Source organism: Euprymna scolopes, chromosome 20 (genome assembly GCF_053919585.1).
Source record: "Euprymna scolopes isolate OS-2025 chromosome 20, ASM5391958v1, whole genome shotgun sequence".
Taxonomy (NCBI): Eukaryota; Metazoa; Mollusca; class Cephalopoda; order Sepiida; family Sepiolidae; genus Euprymna; species Euprymna scolopes.
In genome coordinates this window covers 77,533,189-77,557,166 of record NC_136501.1, presented here as the reverse complement: position 1 = coordinate 77,557,166, position 23,978 = coordinate 77,533,189, and the positions used below count along the sequence as shown (strand labels likewise).

Below are 23,978 nucleotides of genomic sequence, written 5' to 3'. Positions count from 1 at the left end.
TCCGATCGCATAATCGGAGGCATCTGTGTATAGTCTGTACCCTTTGCTAGTGTCTGGGTATGCCAGCGTCACCATCTCTGCAAGCTTCGATTTCAATCGATTAAAAGCAGACTGACATGCATCGTCCCAACAGAAACATGCATGCTTCCTAGTTAACCGAATTAACGGTTCGGCGATTACGGAAAAATCCTTGATAAACCGCCTGTAATAGGATGTCATGCCTATAAAGGATCGAACCTGCTTCACAGTGGTCGGGGTCGAAATTGCTTGAATCGCTTTAACTTTGTCCCCATCCGGCTGGATACCTTTCTCACTCACTCGGAATCCCAGATATTGCACTTCCTTGCCGAAAAACTCACACTTCGCCGCCTTTAACCTTAAGTTATGCCTACATAAGCTACCTAGCACCTTTTCTATATGCCTAACATGTTCCTTCTTTGTTTTGGAGAATATTAAAATATCATCCAAATAAGGCACGGCGAATTCTTCCTGTCCCTGTAATACTACGGACATTAACTCTTGGAACACTCCTGGAGTGTTAGCAAGTCCGAATGGCATTACATTAAATTGGAACAGTCCTCTATGACAGGTGAACACGGTTTTCTCTTTATCCTTTTCGTTCAACTTTACCTGCCAATACCCTGATTTCAAATCCAACTTTGAGAAGTATTTTGCTGACCCAAGCGAAGCTAGTATATCATCAATTACTGGTAGCGCTCGAGCATACTTCTTTGTTATCTTGTTCAGGGCCCTAAAATCTACACAGAACCTCTTCGTTCCGTCCTTCTTTTTTACTAGTACTATCGGGAAACTCCACGGACTGTTTGACCTCTCTATAACCCCTGCCTGTAGCATTTCCTCTAGTGCTATATTAACTTCCTCTCGCTGCTTGAAAGGTGTTCTATAAGGGTTTTTCTTTATAGGATCGTTTTTTCCTGTATCGATCCTCATCTCTACTGTGTCAGTTCGGCCTAAGTTTTTATCCTCTGTGTGGTTAAATACAATGACCCCACAACTCAATCTTCACTCTTCAATCCTGCAGTCCAATGCACTTCTGACAGCAATTGCTTCTACCAAACAAAAAAGACACCCTCTCTCCCAAATACAGGCTTTTTATAGGACAAAACCGTCCAAAGTTATTTGCATACTCTTCCCATGATCTCTAGTCTATAAATAGACGCAGTGGCCATTCTCTTCTTCTTCTTTCTTCTTTCACTCTCTGAAGCGGGCGTTGCCAGTGGTAAAAGGTTAGCACAATTTTTTTTTTTTTTTTACTACACGCCCCCATGATCATTAAAGATCATTCAGATCTCATAATCCCGTGTCCAGATCGGTGCATTGCGTTCTCTTTGCGGTCTCTGCATCGGCACCGGTTCATCTTCATCACTCCCTGGCTCAGTACCACCATCCTCATCACCTAAATGGACCACATGCCTTAAATCTAAAACATGTTGTGGCATTCCATTGACACTTAAGTTGTTTGGGGATTGCACTCCTGTTATCACTCCTCTTCCCCACTGCGTTGTGCATCGGGCATTAGGCGGTTTCACCCAAACTTCTTCTCCTATTTGGATTCTGGCTGGTCCTTGATCATTAATTTCCGGTGACATGTCTCTAGGATGCCTCCATTCGTAATTAAAGATTGCTCTATGTGGTACTGTGTCATCTCTTTGCCCGACCTTAGGGGACATGTTGTACCAAAATGTGGCCTCTTCAGGCGATATTCTTCCTCTCTCAGCTATTTCTTTCACGGTCCGATGATGTCGCTCCACAATGCCATTTCCTCCAGGTCTGTAGGCTGCCCTGTAATAACTTTTAATCTTCCATTTTTTTAGCATCGTCTGAAAGATTTCTGAGCGAAAAACAGTGCCGTTGTCCATTATCACCTCCCTTACTAGACCTCGTTCAAGCATCACCTTTTCTAATTCAGTTGCAACTGCAGATGCGGTTTCCACTCGCAGTTCCTTCCATATCGCCAGTCTACTTGGCCCACAATCAATTATTGATAAGTACGCTCCCCCTCGGTAGTGTGCTATGTCAATAGCTAGTCTCGTCCAGTTCGTTAAAACTCCAATTTCCTCAGGATTATGTATATTTGGGGCAGGATCGATCGATTGACACCGAACACAGTTCTTTACTATCATCTGAATTTCTTCCCGTTTTACATTCGGATCCACTTGCCTCACCAAATATAATGTTCTCTCCACTCCCATGTGATGCATGTCATGCAACTCTTTAATTTCTCCAATTCCAAGACAGCATATCGGCGCCTCCTCTTTCTCAATTAACCACTGTTTTTTTATCCGTGTTAGCGCATCTGCCTTGTTTCTTTCAGAAGGCACAAACACTGCTTTTATTTGCAGTTTCAATTCAGACATCAACTCTCTAAGCATCCCTAATCTCCGCTTTATTATCACTTCTCCGGCACCCTTTGTTTGTATTCTGCCACTCTCCTCCACAGTAGAGTTCACCCAACTGAGTACAGTGGCTGAATCAGTTCTTATTTCAATATTTGTCAGTCTCCATTTGATAGCTAAATTGACACCCTTTAGAACAGCATCTAATTCAGCTATGTTAATGTGATTAAAGTCATCACTTTTCCTCAGCCAAGTTGCATCTTCCGCCACCACACCGCCAATCTCGACAACCACGCCAGTTGCAACATTGCTTGCATCACACCACACGACTCCTGTGCTCACTTCAGGTATGTGCCAAGCGCCATTAACAGGGTCTTCTTTTTTCACCTCAGCTAGAACCTCCTGCATCACTTTCATGGTTCTGCAATCAACCTTTTCTTCCCAATCCATTCCATTTGCTCTTCTTTTCACATAACTGCATGCTAATCGCAGCCATCCAGCAATTGGATAGTGCCCCAATAATTTACCACAGATCGAAAATAGCTCCCGCCTACTAATTTCTCCTCCCATCTCTGGGATCTCGTTGCCTCTCCTGAACATTAGTGCACCCATCTTATTTTTCATAAGCTTAAGGCCCAGTGCCGCTCCTCCGTCCAGGGATTCCGGAGATTTTGTTGCTAACCCAAACCCCTTCAAATGTTCCACAACTTCCTGTGTCGATATTTTCGTTACGTCTACCATTATATCATCAATGTATGAATCAGTGGCCTCTTTCGTCCTACTTCCTTTCTTTAATACTGTTTTTAAAATGGCTGCCATAATCTTTGGTGCGACATTAAGTCCGAATCCTAATCGTGTTAGGCAATAGGTTTTTCCTTTATAACAGACCAGCTGGTACTACCATAGTTCCTTTGCCACATGTAGTTGCAGGTAGGCAGACTTAAGGTCCACTATTGCGGTCCCTCCTACCAACTGTCTCCACTTTCTTATCTTTTCATCACATACATCTATTATGTCACTCCCTGTATGACACGCCACAAAACGGTTCAACTCACGAAAGTCGAACACTGGCCTAACTTTCCCTTTTGTGGCCTGAAATACTGCCATCAATGGCAACACGCCTTTTCTTTCTCCTTTCCATGGTAACAGAATACCATCCGATATCCATCTTTCCACCTCTTTCTCGAATTCTAATTTCTTATCGCCTTCCAGAGAGTTTTTACAATATTGGACTTTGTTCTGCAATACTGGAGGCTCTCCCTTCCATGTCCATCTTACTGTCCATTTATCTCCATTGAAGTTTGCTTCAAAGTCTTTATCCTCGATTTTGCAAACATTCAGCTGATGGGCAGCCACGGCACATTGTATATCTCCAAACTTCACTTTGGCTTTCTTTATAGTTACACCTCCCAGCTCATTAATCACGTCCATTCCAATTATGACGTCGATCCCATCAACGATGTGATTCATCAAGATTGCCCTCACCTTTACGTGCATTCCACAGACTTTTATCTCCACTTGTCTGGCTCCTTTACATTCTATATTCCTCCCATCAACTGCTTTCACTGTACCGCTCCTTCCATATCCCTTCAAAAGTTTGGAATTGATTAAAGTAGTGGTGCACCCAGTATCGACAAGTGCAGTCATTACAGAATCATTCACCTCTACTTCTATTATAGGAAGAGGCCAGTATCGCGCCTTCATTTCATTGCTAGGGTAGCTTGCAGCGCAGAAGCTCCCCCTTGCCCGTTTCCCTGAATCTGAGGACAATATCTCGCAATGTGGCCAAATTTTCCACAATTGTAGCATGTTGCCCTGGCCCTAGGGATCTCTGTGCAATCTTTTTTTAGGTGCAGTCCTTGACATCTAAAGCACTGAAGGCTTGATTCTTTCTTTCCCTTATTAGTCTCATTAGTTTGCGCACTTGCGGCCAATGTCCGAGTTTCTACGACCCTTTTGCTGACTAAAAGCCGTGCAGTCGGTATCAGTTTGCTGACATCCATTCTCTCTATGTTTGGTAGCTGCTGTAATGCCACAGATACATCGTCTGGGAATCCAGTTATGAATGCCAGTTTGGCTGTATGTTCCAGCCCTCTTCCCAGATATCCCGCCAGTCCAGCCAATCTTTTGATTTTATTAGCATAAACATCCACCGATTCTCCTGTCCACTTGAATCGTTGCAGTTTTTCGTATGCCTCAAAAGGCCCCTCAGTGAAGGTGGTCACGAGTCTCATCTCTATCAGTTCTGCATCTTCTTGTTCTGCATTATTCATCCCAAGATAGAGAGCGAGTGCATCTCCCTGCAAAAAAAGTGGAATAAAACTGGCAACGTCTGGCACATGTTGAAGCTTAGCCACCAGTTTTACTTTCTTTATCCATCCGACTACATCACCTTCTCCCAATCATCCCAGATTCCATGATCTGTTCTTAGCCGAAATAGCTTGTTGTTAAATACAATGACCCCACAACTCAATCTTCACTCTTCAATCCTGCAGTCCAATGCACTTCTGACAGCAATTGCTTCTGCCAAACAAAAAAGACACCCTCTCTCCCAAATACAGGCTTTTTATAGGACAAAACCGTCCAAAGTTATTTGCATACTCTTCCCATGATCTCTAGTCTATAAATAGACGTAGTGGCCATTCTCTTCTTCTTCTTCCTTCTTTCACTCTCTGAAGCGGGCGTTGCCAGTGGTAAAAGGTTTGCACGATTTTTTTTTTTTTTTTTTTTTTTTTACTACATCCTGTGATGAATAAATCTGTGTTTCGTCGCAGGACTTTATCTACATCTTTCTTAAATTCCTCCGGCACCTTTATGCCGTCGAGGTTACTCTTGTTTCCCGACTTCTTTTGTTTATTTGGCTTTGATATCGCCATCACTACTTCTATTCTACTACATGTACCTATCTTGTAACCTTTCCTTAATTTTACTGTCTGATTTGTACTATTCATGATTAGTAAGGGAAAGCTTTTCCTACCTTTTATTGTGACTACTGTGTTCGCTACTGATACACCACTTAAATCACTTAGGAAGCCCTTATCTATTTGTACTACTTCGTAGTCTAAACCCTGACTGTTTTTCATTCCGGCACGAGCTGTGCACGCATGTAAATGCTGCGGTTTTAGGGTGACATCGTGTCTTAATCTAACTATACTAGAAATATGAGCCTCTTCTTGCAGCGCTATGTACTCGCCGCCTAATCGAATTGCTCCTAAATCAAAGTACATTCTAACACCATTTTGCTTGAGCCAGTCTCGGCCCAATATGACGTTCCTATTTAGGTTTTCCGTCACTACAAAATCATGTCGAATGTACTGGCTTCCTACTTTAATCTGCAAACGCACCACTCCTTGCACTAAGAGAGGTGACCCGTTTGCAGTCCTTAAATTCATCTCTTTCTTTATCTCAGGCTTCTGTCTGAGCCCTTCTAACACGGTACTTTTTATTACCGAAATTTCTGCGCCAGTGTCTACTAGTGCTCTAAACTTATTTTTCTCTAATTTAATAGGGATGCAATTAGCGGCGCCCATATGTCCTACTATCGTCGTCTGTTCACCCCCCCCCTTCCTCTCGCTGGGCGTCTTGCGAGTGGGGGTGGCTCGTTTCCCGACTTAGGGAAAGTGCAGTTCCTAGCTATATGGCCTTTTCTGCCACAATTGAAACACTTAATCCCTGGCCAAGGGCTCTCCGTTTCTCTTGCCTTGAAGCCGGGTCCCCTATTAAATCCTCTATAATTCCCATGCCCCCTATCTGGTTGTGGGAATCTCTTTTTCCCTATCGCTTCTACGTTCTTCTGGCGTCTACTATAGTTAATTTCCATAGGTTCTTCTTCTCGGACATTGCTTCTTATATGGGTTTGCCACCGTTCCTCGATTAGGGCCTTTTCATAGGCTGCTTTGAGGTCCGATGGTTCCTCCCTCATAACAGCGATTTTGATTTCTCTGTCATATAGCCCCTCTATGAAGAAACCTATCACTTGGCTTTTCACTACTACATCGTTCGTATCTAGGCTACCATACGAACCTTCAGCTAAGCGCACTAACCTCTGCATGTAGTTCTGCAGAGTTTCGCTCCTACCCTGTCTAATATTTGCCAACTCCCTCATAAATTTGGTAGGATTTGCCTGAACTCCAAAATAATTATCTAAAGCTTGTTTCAAGTCTACCCATGCCAAACTCGCATTGTTGGTTAGTAGACTTGAAACAAACTGTCCCACTGGGCCAGCCGTAGTTAATAATGCTAACTGACATTTCTCTTCCTCCGTTTGTCTAATTATTCTACTATACTTATCTATATCACTAAGCCACCTACTGTATTCGTGCGATTGTCGAGAGTCTAAAATTTTTATTTTCGCTAATAACGCCTCCCCCCTCAGAGAGTTCGAAATGGCCTTCCCTACGTTGTGTAGTTCAGCCCCTAGGATCTGCGCGAAATCTGTAAAAATATGCTGCTCCATCTTTGAAAATTATTTACTCGATACCCTAATTATTATGAGAAAGAATTAAAGAAAAACAAAAAAATTTTTTTTTTTTTTTTTCAACACAAATTTTAGAGCTGAGGTTACGAAAAATATTGAAAAAATCACTGACCTTGCCTTTTCCTTGCGTGCATTTTTCTCCTTGTTTTGGTCGGATTAGTCTTTTGTTTGTGTGGCAACCGTTGTTTTTGTTGTGTAAGAGTTCTTTCGTGTAATAGTTCTTCCGTGTAAGAGTTTTTCCGTGTAAGAGTTTTTTTCTTCATGTAAGAGTTTTTTCTTTTTTTTTTTTTTTAAAGGTATTAGTGAACCGGTCGTAGGGCACCAATTAGTTTTTATTATATATACCCCAGGTTCGGCTTTTGCATCGCTGATGCAAAACTGGTTCACGGCGCCAAATAGGTTTTTGTTATATAGCGCCAGGACCCCTAGGTTGGGAACGGTCATTGTTAGTTAGTTCCCCGCTGCAACAAAAACCCAGTAGCCGTCTTTTATTGATCGTCTAGTTGTTTAATTTTCTGGTTGTTATGGTAACGGCTAAGACGACAGAGTTATTTCCCCCTTGACTGTGCATTTTTTTCGCTCTCGACTTTCTGTAGCTGTCATTGCTTGTCATAACAGCGTTCCCGACTCAAAAGAAATTAACATGCACACAAGGTCAGACGTAACTCAGCATAACAAATCAAGACGTAAGACACACTGGCTTTTTATATAAAAATATATTTTGTTTTGAAATTATTTTCTCGTTTTACACAGTGATTTTCAATAGTTCAAAATTTAACAGTGTGGCTTACTGTTCATTTCAGTGATGGAGAGGGGTGTGTGGAAACGTTATACTCTCGACAATCGCACGTTTCCTATTGGCGTCTCTCTCTTCTTCTCTTCTCTCCTCCTTCTTCTTCTGGTTAGACTCCAAAAATCACCGCTTATATTAGCATGTTTTTCGCTTGGTTTTTTCCAATCCACGCGATCTGTCAATCGTACTGCTCGATACCAGTGCGCGTGTCTGTTGGTCACGTTTTGACAACTTTTCGCCACCTCTTGACTTAGAGCCATCGTGACCGATTTCTCTTCAACTGACCGACTATTGGCTTTATCGATACACGTGAATTTAACTCTCATGCTTACTTTGTATACATGCCAAAGTTGCAAGGAATGTCACGTTCCTTGTTTTGTAAACAAAAAAATCGTCATCCGATTTCTTTGTTTACGACGTGATCACTTTTTCGTTTCGACTGGTGAACAATCGATTATTCGATGCCCACCTTTTAAATCTTTTATTATCTTGTTTTAAAGAAGTTTTTTCTTTCCAGTTATGTATCGGATGGTTCCAGCCATCCATTACATAACACTAGCATCCATCATCTTTGGTAAATGAGTTTGTATATTTTAGATGATTAATACAGAAATCGAAAATTATACCATTTCAATTAATTAAAAGAAGGAAGTATTAAAATCAAAGCACACATTTTGGGTCTTAAGGCAGATACTCTCTCCCTCCCTCTTACTGCTCTCAAACAAGCGCTAATTTTTTGCACCTCAATTCATTCAAAGTAGAGACACTGATCTTTTAGCTAAACCAACGTGAATCGCTCGAAGAACACCAAGTTAAGTGCATCTATATATCTGTGTCGTGTGTAACCTCTTTACATGGATCTAGTTCCACCATTTCTTTTGGTTTCTTTGCTTTATATTCCCTTACATATTCAAGTAATTATTATTAATATCCTATTCATTTATTTTAAAACAAATTAGTTGCTAGAGCAGATTGGTTCTCTCGCAGTACTTGAAAGATATAATTTCTTGTAAATGTAAAAGGGGAATCTATCTCTAATCCTCCCCTTATTTATGAAGAATAGAGAAAAACTTTAAAGTAAGATACTCACTATCTTCATTCATGTGGGGGCGCAAAAATACTTGGTGTAGAAACCAGGCGCATCGTTACCCCTCTTGGTGTGATGGACCCATAAATTTTGTCAGATCATCCATCTAAGACAAAGAAAACTGATAATAAAACTGGCGGAAGAAGGCCTCCTCAGTCATGGTCCTTGAGCTTGTGACTCGAACAAATTCCTGGTTTGCAAACCTAACTTGCTTAAGGAGTAGATAGGCTTTCTATCGCCAGCTTTCACACTTTTTCTTTGTCTATTAGTTAAACTAGAGGTACAGTACCAAGGACTCACCAAAGCCACCTTGTGCTTGGCCTTGTTTTCTGACTAGGACATTGACCACTGTTCCCCTATTCCCTATTTTAAATTTCACTCTTTCTCCCAGAAACTGAGAAAATTGGGTTTGCTTGCATGCCACTTGTGCTTACACGACTTATTTGGCCCGGTCTTGTCTGAGAGGTTGAGGGTGACTGATTGATAGTTTGTCTGGCTGCTGTTTCGGACTGACAGTACAGGAGCCCTAACTCTTTGGTAATGCTGACTGCTCTTTCATCAGTTGTATAATATCAGGAGAGTTGTAGTGCTATGCCACGCATAGAAAGGGACCCTGTTGTTATATCTGGTGGGCTTTCACAAGACCACAACTTCTAGACAAGACTCAGCTAACGGGCCACTGTGTGTATACTTGGTGTCAAAACCGGCCCACTTTGCTCAACACTCTTCCCCTAACCTGATATTAAACAAAAACGTAATGAAATGACAACCCAAACAAATATCACAATAAAACTAGATAACCACCCGAACAAAACCAATTCGCCACTGCCCTTGAGGCTCGCTTTCATAAATATCCGTGGGGTCAGAGGTAATATAAATAATGTACAGTCTTACTTTTAATAAACTCCCCGGATATCTTAGCATTAAGTGAAACAAACTTACACTGTTCAATCCCCTGTAACTACTTTAACATAACACAATACCTCCTTCTTTGCTGTAAGGACTCGGATAGATATATGCACGGGCTTGGAGTCTATATTCATAGTACCCTTCCTTAAACTAGAGAGAAATATCTTGAATCAGATGACGAGGCCTTTATGCACTTTCAACTAACATTTCATCACTGCATTAGTTACTTATATCTTCTCTATCGTTTTACCTCAAGTCAGGATTGTACCCTAAGCACTCTCTTTAGATAGTAACGCCCAAATACATGTGTTTGGTGACTTTAATGTGCACCATACAAATTGGCTTGGTTTCTCAGGTTGCACAGATGCAGCTGGATGCTCTACTAATAGCTTCTCTATAGCCTATTCCCTCACATACACAGTAATGTTTCCAATTCGCCTACCAGATCGTTAACCTCAGCTTTTTTCACTTCTAGATCTATTCCTCACCACAATACCTGAGTGTACTGGAACGACATGTAGAAAAACTTGTTACAGCAAGCCAACTGACTTCAAAAAGGAACTCTGAAGATATAGTCGTTTTAATATCAACAGGTATATTTATTTAAGAAGAAAGTAAAAACTGAAAAGGAAGAAGAGAGAGAAAAACAAACGATTAGGAAATGCGTGGAAAAGAAAAATGTCACAATTCCGACGAAGATAAAATGTCAACAAAATTCGAAAATAGGGCCAGATAAATGTTCTTAATATGAAATAGTCCTAAATATTTTAATATAAGTTTGACATACCGTTTATTTCTGCCGATGCAATGGGATTACATCACATTTGAATACCTTGATTCCATGCGGTCACTAAAAGCTACTGTTTACTTGTCCGGTGTCCAACTAAATAGTACCTTTCTAGGAGAAAAGATCAAAGGGAGATAACTCTGGGGCGCAAAGGGGGATCACTCTGAGTTGTTTTTCTTTTCTACCCAGCAAGACGTAAGGGGCTTAACTCTTAAGTCACAATTATCTTTTATTTTATCTAAACTGTTAAATGGGAACAGAACACTCCCCATATGGTGTTGTACGCCACTACCTCTTTTTTTTTTTTTTTTAAATTTTTATTCATTGGGGCAAGTAATAGAATTATTTCTGTGATGGGTCTAAGGAGAAATTTCGTGCTATTCTGTCGAGATATTTTCACCTCTGCCATTAAGGTGGTGAGTGCTTTGTGCGTTAATTTTCTATGCCCTTCTTGTAGGAAAATAGAGTCTAAAATTCGTTTGGCTATACCTATCATCCTTTCCCAGGTGCAACCCATGTGTGGGGCGTGTGGGGGATTGAAAGTCCAAATACAGCCTTGTTCGGCTAAATATTTGTTGATGGGAGTCGTCATATTTGAGGCAATATTCAATTCCTTGCACGCGCTGACAAGATTAGTGCCACGGTCGGAACATATGTGTTTGACCGGGCCGTGAATAGAAAAGAAACGTCTAAGGGCATTAATAAAACTGGAAGTGTCGAGAGATTCAATAACTTCAATGTGCATGGCTCTCATGGCCATGCAGGTGAATATGGCTGCCCATCGTTTGCTGTAAGCTAAGCATCCTCTGGTTCTGCGTGAGGAGATGGAACAGGGACCGAATATGTCTAGGCCAATATTGGTGAATGGAGGTTCAGTAGACAGGCGATCGATGGGAAGGTCGGCCATCTTTTGAATTTGAGTGGGGCTATGAAGTTTCCTGCAAGTGACGCAATGGTGGATGATCATGCTTATGCGTCTTTTACCTCCGCTTATCCAGTATCCTGCAGTGCAGATAGCTCCTTTGGTGAAAAGGCGTCCTTGGTGTCAGACTTCCTCATGGTGATGTCTTATCAGTAGGGTGGCTAGGTGATGCTTGCCTGGAATGATTATGGAGTGCTTTTCATTGTCTTCGAGCTTGGCTCTTTTAATCCGACCGCCAACTCGTAGGAGGCCATCTTCGTCAATAAATGGGTCTAAAGTTTTGAGCACACTGTTTTTCTGGATCTCTGTATTATTTTTTATGCTTGAGATTTCTTGGATGTATGTTTCTTCCTGTACTGCTCGTATGATGGCATTCTTTGATTGGGCGAGTTATGTGATGGTGCGTGTCTGTTTGCAGAAATGCCATCCTTTGTGACCACATGTCAATGTAGAACCAGTTTTTTGATAAGTGAGACTGATGTGGATCAGACATGATATGGCACGGTTAAGCGATCTCCAAGTTGAAAATCTGGTGAAACGGTGAGTGCTAAATTGGGCGTTTGAAGAAGATGTACTTAGATAAGACACCTCAGGGCGAATCTCGCTATCCAGGGAAGGTTTTACTAGATCGAAGTTTGTTTTTGCACAAAAATGGGTTCTAGGAGGAAGGTAAGACCACTAAGCCAGGTTGTACTTGAGAGGTGGGCGACAGGAACTGATCTGGTCATGCAGTCGGCAGGGTTTAGATCTGTTCGTACGTATTGCCACTGAGCAGGAATGGAAGATTTTCGGATTCGCGATACTCTATGGTGCCATCTATCTTTAGGTCGATTTCTGAGGTAACTGATTCAGCTAGTTCGATTGCCAAAACAGCGGCGCAAAGTTCCAGTCTCAGAATCGAATGTTCGGTCTGTGGTGCGAGCTTCGCTCTCCCCATCACAAATCCTGTTTGGTTGGTTCCATTACTGTTCGTGACTCTGAGGTAAACCACTGCAGCCACAGCCTTCGAAGAAGCATCGGAAAATACATGTAATTCTCTCTGTGTTGCACTAGAAGGGGAAGATTATGTGAGAACCCTAGGAATTACCACATTATTGAGTGCCTTTAAGGACGTTCTCCACGGGAGCCAGAGTTCCGTCAGTTCTTTAGTTAGAGGAGCGTCCCACTCTCCATTCTCTTTGTTGATTTTTCGTAGGATAAATTTTCCTTGTATGGTGATCGGAACAGCGAATCCTAGCGGGTCGTAGAGACTATTCAGAGTCGACAGTACGCCTCGTCTAGTCATTGGTTTTTCAGTATCCGACACTCGGAAGACAAAGGTATCCAATTTGATATCCCAATTGAGGCCAAGACTGTGTTGAGTGGGAAGAACATCTTTGCTTAAGTCTAATTCCTGAAGGTCACTTGAGAGATCTGTAGAGGCCAGAAAGGAGTTATCGCCCTTTCGCTCAGACTTGGCATAAGTGGAGTTATCCCCCTTATAAAAGAACAGGCGAATCGCCATTATGTGTTTATACTCATTCACGGCGACACGCTGTCGGATTGGAAAACCAGCTTGTTTAATGCAAACTGTACATGGCGCTACGAACATATTGTCACTTTAAACCGTGAAATACTTATATCGCAGCATTGGACTAAAAATATTGTTACACTATGGAACAAGAAAACGTTTTCTTATTACGTCAACTAGTCGAGTTACAAAAAGAAAACATCGAATTACGGAAGGACATCTTACACGGACGAGCAAACACGTCGCAAACAAAAAGAATGCAGCGACCTTCTATAGGTCTGGACTCAACAGATAGCGAATGGGCACTCTTTTTAGACACCTGGTCACGGTACAAGGAGATGTGCAGACTCGAAAATCCAGCTGTAATTCGAAACGAACTGCGAGAAGCATGCACACCGGAAACGAACAGGTTACTTTTTGAGCTCATTGGACCAGAACGACTCAACAATGCGGCAGAAGAGTTCCTTCTTTGCCAAATACGACTGGTGGCCGTTCGAGGCTTACACAAGGAAGTCCACCGACAAACGTTTCACTCCATGAAGCAAAATGAGGGTGAGTCAGTGACCCATTTTTTATCGAGGTTACATGGCCAGGCGAAATTTTGTGAATTTCGTATTCAGTGTCCGAACGAACCCACTTGCCGGCAGCAGGTTAATTACTCAGACGATATGGTTGCTGGGCAAATGATGGCAGGGTTAAGAAATATCGAACACCAGAGAAGGGTACTGGCAGAGGCAACTACACTTCCTACCTTGGATCTAAAGTTTTCACGGTTGGTTTGCCTGGAGGCAACAGACGAAGCAACTCCACACTTTTCCGATACCACACAACCTCTCACGATATCTGGGGTACAAAAGTCGAATCAAGTACAACAAATGCATGAGGCAAAGGCCCTGTCGAACCCACGGGACACCAAACCTTGCAACGGTTGCGGAAAAACATCACACCGAGGTGGATCGATGAACCGGAAAGATTGCCCAGCAGTGGGACTCAAGTGCCACTTTTGTGGAATAGTAGGGCACATTAAAAAGGTGTGCCGGAAAATTAATAGATCCAAAACGGAGGCTATAAAAAGCGGGGAGTCGTTCATGTTTTGCACCACGGATAAAACCCCTACTCACAGACACAATGAGAGACAACCGGCAAACATTCCTCACCTTGAGTGGAATGGGAAACAGTTCCAGGTGGGCGTCCCAGAACCGCCTCCCTCAGTTACAGCAGAGGTAACTGTAATGAACAAGTGCCATGCGACCTTTGGAAGGGTGCCAAAGAAGCCGATGAAAGTGAGCACCCACGCCATCCGAGCCTTCGCGGACACAGGAGCCCAAACTTGCTCTGTTGGCCCCGAGATTCAAGGACTCCTCGGGTACCCAAATGGGTACTTGGTTCCAACTACCCATCGGATAAGGGGTATAACAAATAGCCAGTTACACATAAAGGGGGTCCTGTTTTTACATATTAAGGTGGGATCAAGAGAAACATGACAGGCAGTGTATGTGTCTGACAACACATCCGGGCTCTACTTATCACAAACGGCACTTAAGGAGCTGAAATTATTGCCATCCAATTTTCCTACATCATTATCGCAAAGCAGCTCAGCGGAAACAGAAGAGACGGCCCCTTGCGGGTGTCCGCGCAGAGCACCGGCTCCGAAGAAACCAGCAGCAATCCCATTGGAGCCAACCGACATTAACAGAGAAAAATTGGAGCAATGGCTAAAGGAACATTTCAAGGCCAGCGCATTCAATACCTGTCCACACCAACCACTCCAAGTAATGAAGGGTAAACCTTTAGAAATAAAATTCCTCCCAGATGCGACACCGACGGCAATCCACACACCAATACCTGTCCCCCATCATTGGAAGGAAAAGGTGAAACAAGATATAGACCGTGACGTGGCACTGGGGATAATCGAACCCGTACCGGTAGGCACACCAACTACTTGGTGCTCGAGAATGGTGGTCACACCAAAAAAGGATGGATCCCCAAGGCGGACGGTGGACTTACAAAAGTTGAACAAAGCGACCATGAGGGAGACGCACCACACTTCGTCCCCATTCAATCAGGTCTCGGTAATACCTGCACATACCAGGAAGACTGTACTCGATGCGTGGAACGGTTACCACAGTTTACCGCTGTCTCCAGCTGCACAAAACGCCACCACGTTCATCACTGAATGGGGTCGATACAGGTACTGTCGAGCCCCTCAAGGATTCCATGGATCAGGAGATGGCTACACCCGTCGATTTGACGATATCACCATGGACATGGCTCGAAAAACTCGGTGTATAGATGACAGTCTCCTGTGGGACAACTCAATGGAATCCTCATTCTGGCACACAATTGAATATATAAACCACTGCGCCGATAGAGGGATTGTGTTTAACCCAGACAAGTTTCACTTTCCTGACATGGAAATAGAGTTCGCAGGATTTCAAGTAACAGCGAACGGGGTCAAACCCACAAGAAGAATGACTGAAGTCATCCTGAGCTTCCCCACCCCGACAAATATTACTGGGGTTAGGTCCTGGTTCGGACTCGTAAACCAAGTCTCCTATGCATTCTCACAAGCCGAAGTTATGGCCCCATTCCGAGAGTTGCTGGAAACAAAGGACAGGAAATTTTATTGGGATGAGACACTGGAACAGGTATTCCAAGAGTCGAAAAAAATAATAGTGGAAAGAATTGAAAAAGGCATCCAAACGTTCGAAATGAACAGAGCAACAGGACTCGCGACAGACTACAGCAAAACAGGGATATCGTATTTTCTGTTTCAAAAGCATTGCAGATGTGAGGGGGAATTAAACATGAGTTGTGGGGATTTTTAAGACACTTGTAGTCTGTCTAAACTGTACGAACGAACTGACTAAACCAAGATGGCCGACTCCTATTTATATCACCACAAGCAAGGGAGGTAACCATGTAACTGAAGCAAGGGAGGTAACCAATGTCTACATTAACATTGCTGCTGTCCTCAAGTGAATAATTTATTTCTGATTTAACAAGTCCCTTAGAAGCTCAGACGAAGCTCCTGCCTTGGTCAAACAATCAGAGACCTGATCACAACCCTTGATCCATTCTATCTGTATCTCTCCTCTACTCTTCATTTCCTTCAGCCTTGCTACATCTATTCTCAATCGTCGATCGCTTACCAGATTGTTGGAATTCAATGTCTCCACAAGTGATGCATTATCTGTCTTGCAGAGAACGTCTGGCAATTTAGATAACTGAAATACCTCTTGTATCATAACCGCAGTCAAAACACCAGCATCAGCTCCCTCATTCAGAGCAAGAGTCTCTGAGGCCAATGGGCTTTTTGTCACTCTGTCCAATTTCTTTGACGCCCAACACATGGGGGCCATTTTGTCAGTACTTCCTCCAATAAAGACAGCAAAACCACCCTGTGAAGATCCATCTTCCAGACTGGCATAAGAGGCATCAGTATAACACAAAATGTGTAAATCTGAGGGCTTTCCCAATTTTGGAAATGTTATAGAACCCTTCTTGGATTTCAATTTTGATAAGGCTTTATTCGCCTCAAATAAGGCTTTTACTTTGGGATGCTTTCCAGTGTTGCTCATTTTACACACATCAAAAGCTATATCAGGGCGTGTTTGAGTTGAAACCCACATCATCTGACCTGCAAGTCTCTTCAACTCATGCTTTTCTTCTTCATTCAGTTCATCATTTTTCCTCAGTATTCTCCCTTTGCTTATTTCTATTGGAGATATGGAAGATACATATAGATCTTGTTCTACAGTGATCCCATTTTCCTGTTGATTAACATTCAGTCCAACATATTTGAATGTTCCACTTTCATGAGATCCCACCTTAAATTTTTCTTTCAATGTTGCAATCACATCCCTTTCAAACTCTGTGTTTCCACAGAAAACAAAATCATCCACGTGCATAGCAAGAATTCCAGTCAAATTTCCTTTAATATCATGCCACAAAAACAATGCATTATCATAAGCACTTGCTACTCCTTTTAATTCAATCAAAGCCTGAGTAACTCTCTTGTACCATGCCCGTGGAGCATCATTCAATCCATAGATGCATCTTTTTAATTTCCACACTTGAGATTTAGGACAAACATCAGATGGTGGCCTCAGGTACACATCTCTCTCTAAAATACCACCTTGCAAAAAGGCTGAGGTAAAATCTATGGTCTGCAGCATCCAATTCTTTATTGATGCGGTTAGCATGACCATTCGCATAGCTTCACGGCTACATGTTGGGGAGTCCGTTTTCAGATTACTATTTTCTTCATAGCCTCGTGCTACAAGGCGAGCTTTCATTGTTTTCTGATTATCCTTGAATTTTTCAGTAATCACCCATCTTGTGGATATTGTTTTTTGACCTGTGTATGGCACACATTCAAATACTTCATAGGTGTTCATGTTTTTTATTTCTTTATGCTTGGCATCCATTACAGCTTTCGACTGCTCTTGTTCAGCGGTGAGCAGGACTACATTTTCCTGTTCAGTATATTGGGGCACTTCTCTCCAATGATCAATATGATTCCAGTTGATACAAACTTGATCCTCGTTTTCATCCTCAGGTTCTATATTGATCCAATGACTATATTTGCCAGTTGATTTAGGCTGTACTGACATAACCTTTCCTTTCTTCCACTCCCCACTTCCATTTATTTTATAAGTTATGGTCTTATTTCGGCCAGGTTTTTCAGTCTTATCTCTTAAACTGGTAGAACTATCAACAACTTCTTCTCTGTCTATATCTTCACTTTCTACCACTTGATTCTGCAACTCCTCCTCCTCCTCAACTGTAAGGTATTCATTCTTCCCTTCTGTAGTGTTTCCCAGCATTTCAGCTTTTTTTGTTCTTTTTTCGTTGTTTTTATTCACTTTCATCAATTGGCACGGATGCATCCTATAAAATGCTCCGCCATGTCTGATTAAGACAAACTGGCCTTCTCTGCCTAACACTTTTGCTGGACCACGCCATCCTTTAAAACCCTGCCTCCGATAATAGATTTGGTCTCCGGTAGCATAATCTTCATCAGCATAAGTTCTGACATTAGACCTGAGAGCTCTCCTAATTCTCTCACTGGACTCAGCTTCCAAAAAGTTTCTCCTTGCACTATGGAGAGCATTTAAATTTTTTCTCACCATGTCACTTGTAGTAGAGGACTCCATAGCAGGTAACTGGTCTGTCAGAATTGAGGGTGTATTTACATTGAAACCGAATACAAGTTCATTTGGACTGTGTCCAGAGTAATTGAGGAGGGCATTTTTTGCACAAATAGCCCATGCCAAGGCAATTTCAGGTTCACACTTCTCATCGTCAATTGTTTTTTTCATTGCCTCAGCAACTATCAAATTATGACGTTCTACAGTACCGTTGCTGAATGGACTTTCTGCGGCAGTAGTACAGGTCTCTATGTTGAGTTTTTCATTCATCTGTCTATAGTGTTCGTTGTTGAATTCACCCCCATTATCACTCAGAAAACGAACAGGAGATCCGAAATAGGTAATCCACATCATAAAGATGTTTTTGATGATCTCCTCCTTCTTCTTTGTTTTGATCAATGTTGCCGCTGAATACCTGGTAGCGGCATCAATGAGATGTAGTATCCACACCTCATTGTGGATGAACTCTTTCAAATCCATGCAAACTGTGTGATTAAATCTATTGCCAAGAGGCAATCCCACAACCGGTCGCAGTGGAGCTTTTTTAAATCTAAGGCAAATTTGACAGTTTTCACAAACCTCCTCAATCGCCTTTATAAATTCCTTGTCATTGAATTTGCCACTTTTTTTAACCAAGGAAACAAGTTTTTCCTTCGAGGCATGAGCAAACTGTCGATGAAGTTTTTCTGCTTTTTTTTTTTTTTCTGTGAAAGAACACTGACCAAAATTCTGAACATGTAATACAATGTTCTTAGTACCACTATGATCCAACAACTTATTTGTTAAGGGGAGACAATAGTGCCCTGAAGTTGTGGTCTTTAGTTCAATACATTTATCAAAAATCCAGCACATATCTTTCCGGAAATCTAGCACTATTCCTGCTGTCTTCATTGATTTGTGACTTAATAGAAGAGGCAAGTCGTTTTTCACAATATCTGCTTCGATATAAACTCTTATACCTCCGAGTGTAACCGGAAATTTAGCAACTTTAATTGCTGTGACAGCCACTCCATCACCAAAACAAAAACTCCGGTCTGAGTTCGTATACTTCACTAGTTGCAGGTCACTTTCATTTAAAGTATCTAAATAAACATCAAGCCACACTTCGCCAGCCAGTGTGCGAGTACAAGCAGAATCCAAGACTGCCATTCCAAATGTTTCCTTTACAAGATTTGAGATTTTTTCATTTGTAATGTTCAAATAAATATTTTCTTGAATGAACAACGTAATGTGTATTTGTTCTGTCGCTTCCGTAAACCTGGGCGTATTTCTAGGACACTCTCTAATTAGATGGTTCGGAGACTGACATTTGTAACACAACAACACGTTTCCACTTCGGTCACATGGATTAGATTGTCCTCGACGAAAACGCCTTTTGTTGTTACCCGGTTTAGAATAATTATAGTTGACGATTTCGGGCTCTGATTTCACTGCCGGTACATTTTCATCACGATAAATGTCACCAAATACTTTCTTTATCGATTCCTTCATGTTTTGATACGTTGTCCGCGCTAATTTTTCGTTCTCTTCCGATATGTTAACCGCGTTCAAAACAAGAAAAGCTTGCACTCCTTCCGGTAGAATAATGTGGAATTTTTTAAATCTTTGGTACAAAAACTCATAACGAACAAGAAAGTCATTTATACTGGTACCTGACGATCTTTTATAAGTGTAAAATTCCTTAAAAGTCATGTAAGCGCACGTGTGTTCATCCTTTAAATATATGTCATCCAGTTTCTTTATTAAGATCTTCAAGCCATCTCGTCCGCCGATGTCACTTGTTGGCAATTCACGGACACATTCTCTAATATTCGGTGGTAGCGTCAAAAACACTGCTGGCCCTTTTTTTTCCTCAGAAAGATCCGTGAACAACGACCACATTTCAACGTCTTGTTTCCAGTTCTCGTAAACATCCTCCCCCTCCAACAATGGAGGTTGTTTGTTCGAAGTTGCCATATCCGATATCCGATCTGTCTAGTGCTACAGACAAGCTGTACAAAAAAAAATTTTTTTTTTTTTTTTTTTTCGTTTTGTCGCACACAGAGGGATATCTCTGCTACCATTTGTTGAGACACTTGTAGTCTGTCTAAACTGTACGAACGAACTGACTAAACCAAGATGGCCGACTCCTATTTATATCACCACAAGCAAGGGAGGTAACCATGTAACTGAAGCAAGGGAGGTAACCAATGTCTACATTAACAGGGATGGCCATTGGAAACTCATCCTGGCGGGATCCCGTTTTACCAACGACGCGGAATCACGATATGCACCAGTGGAAGGTGAAGCCTTGGCTCTGATCTATGGGTTGTAATCATGACGCATGTTCATACTCGGATGCCCAGACTTGGTGATTACAGTGGATCACTTACCGCTCGTAAAGATATTTTCAGACCGAGCTCTGGAGAATATAAAAAACCCACGGCTGTTAAACTTCAAGGAAAAGTCACTCATGTATAAATTCAAGATAAAACATCGACCGGGGAAACTCAACTTGGCCCCTGACTGTGCATCTCGGTACCCAGCGGGCACCCCACCAAGAGACCAGGACCAATCCATTGACACCGCAGTCAAAGCCGCCCTAACATCGATGTACGAGAATGATACTATGTTAAGAGCCATCACATGGGGAAGGATTGTGGCTGCGGCAGCCACAGACGAAGAATGCAGGACTTTGAAAGAGCTGATTCAAAATGGCTTCCCCCAGTCACGTAACAATATCCCAACCGTAGTTTGAGTCTTCTGGCCTATGCGTGAGGAATTATATTGCCTGGAAGGAGTGATCATCAAGGGGAAGAAAATCCTAATACCTCGACAACTCCGCGCAGAGATATTGGAATCTCTTCATTCCGCTCATCAGGGTGTGAACGGAATGCTGGCGAATGCGAGACAACGACTATTCTGGCCAGGGTTGGATGCTAACATCAGGCAAACAAGAGCCCAGTGCCGCATGTGCAATGAAATCGCACCGTCTCAGCCCAGGGAACCCTTGATGTCCCCAGCAGACCCGGAATTTCCATTCCAACAAGTGGTGGTTGACTTCGTCCAGATGCAGGGTAGACACTTTATGGTATATGCAGACAGGTATACGGGATGGGTTGAAGTGGCCCTAATGACGTCGGGAAGAGCCAAGACGGTGTGCGATACCTTGAGGACTTGGTTCTGTACCTACGGCGTACCGGAAGAGATTTCATCGGATGGTGGACCACCATTTAAATCCCAGGAATACGACTCCTTTTTGAGGAATTGGGGCATACGAAAACGTACCTCATCAGCGCATTATGCCCAAGGCAATGGCCGCGCAGAGTTAGCTGTCAAAACCGCGAGACGTATACTGGCGGACAATACGGACAGTTATGGACGCCTGTGCCATGATCGGGCAGCCCGAGCACTACTGACCCATAGGAACATGCCTGTCCAGGATCTGGACATGTCCCCGGCCATGATGCTGTATGGTCGGGTCATTAAAGACCACCTTCCTGTCCTGTGGGACAAATACCAGGTTCGAAAACAGTGGACAGAAATAGGCAAACTAAGGGAAGTAGCAATGGCCAAAAGACACATGAGGAACGAGCAGTATTACAACCAACATAGTCGCCCATTCCGGGAACTCCAGGTAGGAGATTACGTCCAGATCCAGAACCAGGATGGGAACCACCCACGTCGATGGACAAAGACAGGGAGAATCGTGGAGACCCAGGGGTACCGATAGTACCAAGTCCGGGTCGATGGAAGCAATCGAGTGATATTGCGCAACCGTCGGTTTCTCCGTAGAATACACCCGGTAGTGGATGGCCCTCGTAACATCAGACAAGAAATCCCGAACCCACCTATAAATGTGGAGACCCCACAGGAACAACCTCCGGAGGAGGCAATGGAGGTGGAACAACACGCCGACACGGAATCCCCAAGCGAGCATGAAGAAGAAATGGAAGTGGAAGATACCACGGGAGGAGATACCCAAAAATACAGTCCTCCTCCATTAAGGGAACCGTCAAGTCGGAGGACGAGAGCCCCAAGGGGTTTGTCGCTGCAAATGCGGGGGAAGTCGCACGGGTATTTCTCCACATAAAGGATGACCACAACAACTTGCTTTTGTGGTCACGAGGGGGAGGGGCATGTAGAGGCCAGAAAGGAGTTATCGCCCTTTCGCTCAGACTTGGCATAAGTGGAGTTATCCCCCTTATAAAAGAACAGGCGAATCGCCATTATGTGTTTACACTCATTCACGGCGACACGCTGTCGGATTGGAAAACCAGCTTGTTTAACGCAAACTGTACAAGATCTTGAGAAGGAAAGGCACCGATCACTTCATTCGTATTTGAGGCGATCTTGTGCAGCTTTAAGTTAGAGACGGCAAGTTTTGGGTTTTCTGAATTAGAGATACAATATCATCAGAGCCGGGTAAAGATTTCAAACAGTCATCGACATAGAAGTCACGGTTGACGAAGTGTTTGATCTTTGAATCATAGCTGGGCTGTCCGCTTTCCACTGCTCGTCAAAGACAGTAAATCGCCACTGAAGGAGAAGGACCGTTCCCCAAAACATGGACTCTCATCCGGTATTCGATGATATCCTTGTTGGGGTCATTGTTTTCAAACCATAGGAACCTTAAGAAATTCCTATGTTCGGTTTCGACGAGGAAGCAGTAGAACATTTGCTCTATATCGGCAGTCACTGCTACCAACTCTCTACGAAATCTGATGAAAACTCCAATGAGGGGGTTGTTGAGGTCGGGACCACTTAGTAGGATGTCATTCAATGATACTCCGTTGTACTGAGCACTTGAATCGAATACTACCCGGATCTTCCCTGGTTTTTTGGGATGATAGATGCTGAAGGTCGGTAAATACCATCGTTCTTCACCTACTTTAAGAGAAGGGGCTACTTCGGCGTGGCCATTTTTCAACATTTTCCCCATAAACGCAAAGAAGTGTTCTCGCATCTCTGGTTTTCTCTGCAGTGTGCATCTAAGAGATGTCAGCCTGTTAACTGCCTGAGCTTTGTTATCCGGGAGGCGGTGTCTGGGTTATTTGAATGGCAATGGAGCTATCCAACTGCCAGATTGATCTTTTCTTACTCTTTGTTTCATAATTTCGGTGAAGTTAATGTCTTCGATCGAGGGCGCTGGATGGTTATCCTCTTTCGTTTGTTGGAATATTGTGAGGCCGAGGTTATCTGTAGTGTATTCAGGGCGAAAGTGATTTTGACTGTTGGTATGTTTTTCTTTCACCAGCAGGGTGTTGAGGCATGGTTCAAAGGTTATGGCCCTTCCCTTTTCAAAGGCGATAGTGTAGAATGTATCTACATGTAGAGGTTCGTGAACTCCTCTGAGACAGACGTTGCCTATTATCACCCACCCCAGATCAAGTCTCTGCACATAGGGGGCATTGTGAGATCCGTTGATCTGTCTTTGAACCTTGTGGAGTCTAATAATATCACATCCGAGGAGCAGCATGATCTGAGCTTTTGGTTCGAGCTCTGGAATCTGGTCAGCTAACGATTTAAGGTGAGGATGATGGCGAGCTATCTCAGGTGTAGGGATCTCTGACCTATTGTTGGGTATCTCGTCATATTCTATCAGAGTGGGGAGTCGGAAACAGACTTGTCCATCCATGGATTCTATTTCGTACCCATTCGCCCTTCTTCCGGTTGCTTCGGTCACTCCGGCACAGGTTTTTAGACGAGTTATCGGCCATTTTATAAATATGAAATTCTTTGGGCAGTATGGGTTAGTATTCCGGTGCGTGGGTTTCCCGTTATGGACTGTTGTCTTTCTCGTCGGCAATGGAGACAAACGTTTTTACTGTACTGGAACGACAAGTAGAAAAACTTGTTACAGCAAGCCAACTGACTTCAAAAACAAAGGAACTCTGAAGATATAGTCGTTTTAATATCAACAGGTATATTTATTTAAAAAGAAAGTAAAAACTGAAAAGGAAGAAGAGAGAGAAAAACAAATGTCGTTTTTCTTTTCTACCCA

At 42.9% G+C, this 23,978-nt stretch overlaps 3 protein-coding genes across 3 annotated transcripts in view; all 3 read right to left on the bottom strand.

The window, feature by feature from the left end:
* The window catches only part of LOC145241467 (U3 small nucleolar RNA-associated protein 14 homolog A-like), a 137,499-nt gene extending 126,952 nt beyond the window's left edge, over positions 1-10,547 (bottom strand). Inside the window, exon 1 of the mRNA XM_080104449.1 lies at positions 10,411-10,547. The gene's annotated coding sequence lies outside the window, so the exon portion shown is untranslated. The remainder of the gene's footprint in view (positions 1-10,410) is intronic.
* Positions 10,548-12,074: 1,527 nt separating this feature from the next.
* LOC145241614 (uncharacterized) lies at positions 12,075-12,617 on the bottom strand. Its single transcript, XM_080104700.1, has 2 exons — positions 12,420-12,617; positions 12,075-12,335 (listed from the first exon to the last, which is right to left on the bottom strand). Exons 1-2 carry the CDS (start codon positions 12,615-12,617, stop codon positions 12,075-12,077), a joined length of 459 nt encoding a protein of 152 aa, XP_079960826.1.
* A 9,876-nt stretch (positions 12,618-22,493) lies between these two features.
* Positions 22,494-22,940, bottom strand: LOC145241613 (uncharacterized). Its single transcript, XM_080104699.1, has one exon. The coding sequence runs from the start codon at positions 22,938-22,940 to the stop codon at positions 22,494-22,496; it is 447 nt and encodes a 148-aa protein (XP_079960825.1).
* Between the last annotated feature and the right edge of the window lie 1,038 nt (positions 22,941-23,978).